This window comes from Phyllopteryx taeniolatus, chromosome 7 (assembly GCF_024500385.1).
Source record: "Phyllopteryx taeniolatus isolate TA_2022b chromosome 7, UOR_Ptae_1.2, whole genome shotgun sequence".
Taxonomy (NCBI): Eukaryota; Metazoa; Chordata; class Actinopteri; order Syngnathiformes; family Syngnathidae; genus Phyllopteryx; species Phyllopteryx taeniolatus.
The window spans coordinates 1,312,501-1,320,000 of NC_084508.1; the positions used below are offsets into that span (position 1 = coordinate 1,312,501).

At 41.3% G+C, this 7,500-nt stretch overlaps 1 protein-coding gene across 3 annotated transcripts in view; it reads right to left on the reverse strand.

Annotated features, from left to right (window-relative positions):
• Nucleotides 1–7,500, reverse strand: part of tut4 (terminal uridylyl transferase 4) — a 128,765-nt gene that overhangs the window by 109,738 nt on the left and 11,527 nt on the right. For all 3 annotated transcript variants that reach the window (XM_061780354.1, XM_061780353.1, XM_061780355.1), the window contains one exon: nucleotides 2,715–2,766. In XM_061780354.1, coding sequence (XP_061636338.1) covers nucleotides 2,715–2,766 — 52 coding nt within the window. The remainder of the gene's footprint in view (nucleotides 1–2,714; nucleotides 2,767–7,500) is intronic.

Consider the following 7,500-nt stretch of genomic DNA (forward strand, 5'->3'; position numbering starts at 1 on the left):
TCCCCAATTTACGGCGTGGTCTTCGACAACAAGTCGAAGCTGCGGGCTCTGAGCTGGGCTTTCGGACGGCGCTCACACAAACTAAGTCATCGCATGCTATTGATGCTATCGATCTCTTACTGGTAACCCTGACTCTTGTGAGAATCGAATGCCGAGCTTCTCTCACAGCATCCCGGTGTCTAACACGTGCTAATGCTTGGAGCGTACTGGTTAGTGCACCGCTAAGATCAACTAGACTGAACAAAAATATTAACGCAACACTTTCGTTTTTGCTCCCATTTTTCGTGAGGTGGACTCAAAAGATCTAAAACCTTTACTACATACACAAAAGGCCATTTCCCTCAAATATTGTTCACAATTCTCCCTAAATCTGTGGTAAGTGAGCATTTCTCCTTGGTCGAAATAATCCATCCCACCTCACAGGTGTGGCATATCAAGCTGCCGATTAGACAACATGATTATTGCACAGGTGTGCCTTAGGCTAGCCACAATAAAAGGCCACTTTGAAATGTGCAGTTTTGCTTTATTGTGGTGGTCTGGGGGGGTCAGAAAACCAGTCAGTATCTGGTCTGACCACGATTTGCCTCACACAGTGCAACACATCTCCTACACATAGAGTTGATCAGGTTGTTGATTGTCGCCTGTGGAATGTTGGTCCACTCCTCTTCAATGGCTGTGCAAAGTTGCTGGATATTGGCAGAAACTCAAGTTGGTTACGACGACTGCTGTCAGGTTGAGACTCCAATGAGGACGACGAGCATGCAGATGAGCTTCCCTGAGATGGTTTCTGACAGTTTGTGCAGAAATGATTTGGTTATGCAAACAGATTGTTGCAGCAGCTGTCCGGGTGGCTCATCTCAGACGATCTTGGAGGAGAACATGCTGGATGTGGAGATCCTGGGCTGGTGTGGTGAGACACATAGTCTGCGGTTGTGAGGCTGGTTGGATGTACTGCCAAATGGTCTGAAACAACTTTGGAGACGGCTTATGGTAGAGAAATTAACATTCAATTCACAGGCAACAGCTCTGGTGGACATTCCTGCAGTCAGCTTGCCAATTGCATGCTCCCTTAGAACCTGCGACATCTGTGGCATTGTGCTGTGTGATAAAACTGCACATTTCAGAGTGTACTTCTGTATTAGATGTATTAGTATATTATATATACTGGTATATATATATACAGTATATATATATATTATATATACTGTATTAGTGTATTAGATGGGCGGAAGTACTATGTACTTCCGCCCATCTAATAGAAGAGCATTTATTTGTTCTGTCTGTCACTATGCCACACTGACATAAATAGATTAACAAAGATACATTATTTCTTGTAAATAAATAATCTTTCGAGCATTTACGTAACATTTTCTAATTTTCCACGGCACACCTGAAGAGCGCTCACGGCACACAAATGTGCCCCGGCACACTGGTAGAGAATCACTGGTATAAACCATTTGACGTGATATAAAAAAACTCCCAAATAACTATTTTAACAATGCTATATTTAACTTTTAGCTGAAACAATTAATGAATATTAAGTCAATTGGGTTACACACATTGCCTTTTCGTTCATGGGTTTGATATTGATACTGGTTATAAAGAACCCCGAGTCAAATGTTCATTTTAAGTCTAAGCTGTTGGCTGCTAAGAAAATTATTTTATGATTTGGACACCCTTTATTTAAACCATGCAAACCTTTTGACCGAGCCTCCCCAAAAAAATCTGAAGCAAGTATCGTTTGAAACCAGAATCAAAGTGAGGAACTGGAATTGGGACCGCAATCGCTCAAATTCAAACGATACCCAAACCCTAATTATGACCATGTGATAAGTTAGTTTTTCTTTTTTAATCTGCAAAAAAAAAATTCCAAAATTCTGTTTTTACTGTTTATATGGGGTGTTGAGGAAAATAATGAATCTACATGATTTTAGCCAATGGCTGCAGATGACAGAGTGAAAATTAAAAGGGGGTCTGAATACTTTCCATGCACACTATATATACAGCAAAGGCTGTGATTTCTCTTTATTGATTTGAACAGAATCGGTGACAAAAGGCAGCCTTGTAGGAGTCCTTGTAGGAGTCCAAACCTCACTGGAAACTAATTTGACTTTGAGGGACCAACCCGCCCTTATTAAGAGGTCCGGTGCGCAACTCTCTCGAAGCAACCTCCATACTCCTGGGGAACTCCAGAGTGGAAGGGAGTCCAACCCCTCTCGAGAAGACTGGTATCTGAGCCCAAGTTGTGTGTCGAGGTGAGCCCACCTATATCTAGTCGGAATTTCTCAACCTCGCACACCAGCTCAGGCTCTTTCCCAGCCGGAGAGGTGACATTCCACGTCCCGAGAGCCAGCTTCTGTAGCCGTGGACCGACAAGGCAGCCTTGGTCCACCGCCCAGCTCACAGTGCATCCAACTCCCTTGACCCCTCCCACAGGTGGTGAACCCATGGAAAGGGGAAGACACGTTGTCTCTTTGGGCTGTGCCCAGCCATGCCACATGGGCAAAAGTACTAATAAAATACCTTGTTTCATGGTGTGTTATGTGCAGAATTTTGAGGGGGGATATGTATTTATTCCATGCTGAAAAAGGCTGTAACAATATGGAAAAAGTGAAGCACTACACATACTTTCTGTGTGCCCTGTAGACAAGCCAAGAAAAACACTTGAATCATTCTTTATGTCAGAAATGAAGGCAAGTTTGAATAAGACTTACTGCTATTTTTGAGGATGTCAAGCACTTGAATCAGGACTTCCGGTTGCGTCATCTGGATGTACAAAAGCATTGAGAAAAACAATGCGTAAGACTACAAATACTTGCACAATGGTATCATATATAAAAAGAAGGGCATGGCAGACCTTGTCAGTGCGGGTTCAGAGAAGTTATATTAAGCTATACATCGCCATTAAAAATGACACGATACCACGTTTTAGTAGCAGTTTTTTAATATACCCCTGACCGTGTCCAGAGAGGGAATGAAATGGACACAAGCTTTTGCACCCCTGTGGACGGGACTCAGCTCATGAAAAACAAAAAAAGACAGCAATAGAGAAACATTTTGCATACACAGCCGACAATCAGAGCAAGCCGAAACATATTACAAAATAGGGATGTCCCAATCATTGGTTGGTTTCAAATGCCGCCTACCCGTGTGGTCGCCACGGTTACTTGCTCTCTCGTATTGTCGATGTTTTTTGTGTTTTTCGTTCGTCTTTGGAGACATTACGCGATTCACTTACACAAGGGAAGACTTGCTAAACATTAGGGAGTCTACCCCGGACTTTCTTTCACCAACTTTCGTAAATCCACTCAGTTTATTTCTCCGAGTTACTCAACAGGGGAGCGGCTGCGATATATGGCGCATGCACGCGAAAGTGATGAAGGGGGAAGCGCGCCTGCATCCAAGTGAAGCTTCGCAAGAGAGGATACAGATTGGCATTCCCGTCGATCCAACTCGCGAATCTACGCTCCCTACACAACAAAATGGACGAGCTTCATCCTCTGACAAAGACCAGTAAAGACTTCGTACTTGGTGAACGCATCCCCGATGACGCCCTAATCAGAATCAGAATCATCTTTATTTGCCAAGTATGTCCAAAAACACACAAGGAATTTGTCTCCGGTAGTTGGAGCCGCTCTAGTACGACAACAGACAGACAATTGACAGAGAACACTTTGGAGACATAAAGACATTGACAAAAAAAACAGTCACTGAGCAGTAAAGGGTTGCTAGTTATCTGGAAATGCCAGTACATTTTTTTATTTTTTTTTGTCAATTGTCCAAAAAGATGCAGAGTCCTCTAGCACTTAGAGCAGTTCGAATGACTAATATTGCAATAGTCCGGTGCAATGCCCATTGTGCAAAGGGCGCCGAGACTTCAAGCGAGTAGTATGATAGTCTGGGACAATGTTGATTGTCCAAATGTTGCAGATACTCCTCAATCAGTGTACAAATGGAGTAGATGCAGACAAGAACTTTTGCAGTCTCTTTTCCATGGGTGTTATTCTGAACCAAGTGGAGGAGAGCCCAGCGCTGAACCTTTTCCAAGCTCATTGTTTGACTTTCTATTTTCAAATAAATTGAAACACGACTGATTTGCATGTATGGCAATACCTAAGAGTGCTAGCATTGAAGATATCTGTTCGCCAGTGACAGAACACAAAATCAATTTGTATGCTGATGATATTCTTTATTTACAGGAACCCAAGTGTACTCTTCAAGCAGTTTTCAATCTCAAAACATTTTCACAATTAGAGAGATTACACCATCAACTGGACAAAATCAACAATACTCCCAATAACAGCAAACTCATGGAATCCTGCAGATCAAATCCCAGATTACCCCATTACTATAGGAAAGATTATGTACTTAGGTATGAATATTTCACTGAAACTCACTGAGCTAACCAATCTAAATTACACATCACTTCTGGAAAGTTGACTTATCACGCTGGAATAACTTGTCTATATCACTACTGGGAAGAATAACCACAATAAAAATGAAAACCTTACCTCACATAAATTATGTATTCTCAATTATTCCATTGACACCCACATTTAAATGGTTCCAAACATTAGATTCTGCCATAATAAATTTTTATTCAAAAAATAAGTTTATCCACTATTCAGAAAAGTAAACTGGAGGGAGGCCTAAATGCTCCCAACTTTAAACAGGATTATTTAGCTAACCAATTACAATAACTCATCAAATGGATGCACCACAATTAGGAGCAACATTCTTGGCTAGAATTGGAACAGATAGACTGCAACATCATCAAACTCTAAAAACTCCCATTTAAGTCTTAAACACCATAAATGTTTCAAGAACCCAATAATCGCTCCCAGTATGCTCTCCGCAAACTGACACGATCCAGACTTCAAAATTAACAATATACCACTTCATTTTAGCATATGAGAACGTGGAATTTACCACCTACTATTTAATATTTTTATGACACGTGATGAACTGTTCCAAGAATTTCAAATAAAAGGCGGAAAAAAAATACACTCCAGAGTACTCTTGAACCGCCAAAGTTTATATAGTAAATAGTAAAGCTTCTCCCACAAAAGAGAAAAAAAATCTTTCAAGTTTATAACTTAATCTCATGCACTAGATCAATGCACTTACCAATAACTAAATGGGAAGAAAATGTATGTGCGCAATGCACCAAAAACACCCCAGACACCTATTTTCATGCTATGTGGGAATGCACACGCATTCAATGCTTTTGGACTTCGGTTAGGCAGAAACTGTCGTATATTTTCAACTGCAGGATTCCACTTTCACCAAGATTGTGCATACTTGGAGACTTCAGCATAATCGACCTCCCAAATAAATATTCAGGATAAATTTCTGTTGCGTGAGCTACTGCTAAGAAAACAATTTTCTTAAACTGGAAAATTAAACTATTAACACATTAATTACTGATTAAATATCATAGAATATAGTGGAACAAAAAAAAAAAATTGACGTAATTATACAGATAGCTCGTCACCCTTCTTCAACATGCTGAATCTAGATCTTTGATTCCTCTGCCACAGTAGAGTGCATCTGACAAAAACAAAACTATATTGTAAATGTAAAAGTAAACTTCTGCCTTTGTTGTCGAAGTTGTTTTATATTTTTTTTCTTTTTTTTTTCTTATTCATTTATGTACTTTTTTTCTTCACACTTTAGACACATGCATGGAGTGGGGATCTCTTGACCCTGTGCTTGCATTCCCGGCTTCTGTGGAGGCACGACTTTGTTTACTCCTTCCCGAGTTTACTCCTCGCAGCTTCTTCGTCCTCTTCTCGCCATTCCTTGTGTCCCGCTGCGGTCGCCTCCTACTCTTCTTGATGGGGAGCGGGGGTCACCTGAGGGCTGCGGGCCCTGCTGTGGGGTTTTCGTCCCTGCCTGTTCTGGGGGGGGGGGGGGGGGGGGATGTGGGGCTACGTGGGGTGGCCCTCTCTCTCTGTGGTTGTCCTGCCTGATGGGCCCGACGTACAGGAGCCATGCCGCTTAACTCATTCCCTGGCAATGCCATCCAAAGACGTCATTCAGAATTGAGCTAGTCCCTGCCAATGCCGTCTAAAGACGTCAATGGCGTTTTTTTTTAATGGGGATGGGTGGGGGGGGCTCTTGTGCAGTTTGTGTGTGATCGCCAAGCCACTGGATAACTGCAATGAGGAATGGCACCCTGTAGAGAGCAACAATGCCTTGAGGTGAACGTCCCTCCCTCAGAGGAAGAAGAAAAGAGGCGGGTATGAGGAGACAATGAGAATATGCAAGCATAATGGCAGAAAAGACAAAATAAAATAAAAAAATTCTAAAAAAAAAAGCTTTCGGTACTACAAATTTATTTCGCCAAGGTAAGAAAAATATTACTGCGACCGACAGGAATGACACCTTAGATCATGCGGGGAATAAAGGATGACGCTCCGAGCCGATCCCTTTGCGCAAAGCTATTGCCGACAATGCCGGGCCATATGGAGAGATGCTCTCGGCCGCTTATTAGCTGATCATCAGGCGAACACGATTTGAGTAAATGGGATCCAGAATCGTCAGATGAGTAAACTCTCTCTGGATTGCCTGGAAGTAGCAGACCTACATCCCGAGATCCTACGAAGGTAACTCATTTGCAGCTAGCGTTACCTACATTTAGCAATCTAACACTCTCCTTCAATCCTTGTGCAAGTCATTGCTGGTTACATAAACATAATTTAGTTCCACTAGTTCATATTACAATGTAACATCTGTTGCCAGTACTGATTTAAATTTTTCATTTCCAGCTCATCCATCTTGCAGTAATGGAACATCCGTGAGTCGTACATCTTTTAGGATTGCGACGAAGAAAATATTTTTTTTTACCCTTGCAAAACACATCATCAATAAACGTATGTATTTTTTAAAAACTTACAGGTTATGCATCCAGCAAACGTTCGACTCCCATTCCAGTATGCAATGCAAACAAAAAAGGTAATTGAAAGTTGTTGTTTTTTTTCCTCCATGTCCCACGACAGCAATTTCAACAACGTATTTTTATAGTAATAGTTATATTTCTAAACTGCACAGGTTGTGCTTTGAGCAGAAGTCAGGACTGGTTTCAAGGACAATGACAACCACACAAGATCCCATTCACCACAAACTGAGAATAAAATCCAGATGTGGGGGAAAACCTTGCTAGATTTTATGCGCAAGGTAATAAAAACCTGGACTATTGACCAAACGGTAGACGAGGAGGAAGAAAGTGCAGGTGTGGGAGCCCCATTTGTTCATGCATTTATGTCCAATTTAAATTCTGTACATAGTTAAACTTTAAATGTTTTTCTGTCAGAAGTACTTTCTCAGTGTTGTTTAATGTTCAGATATTTGAGATTTTCACGAAAGAAAAAAAATATTGGTGTCAAGTCATTGTTCTGCTTGATCTGTCTGCTTTGCCAAAAAGGTTGTTTTCTTTGTTTTTTTTCCTTCAGAAACAGATTTGGCTGAAACTAGCCTATATGTGACTGCTGATTACTA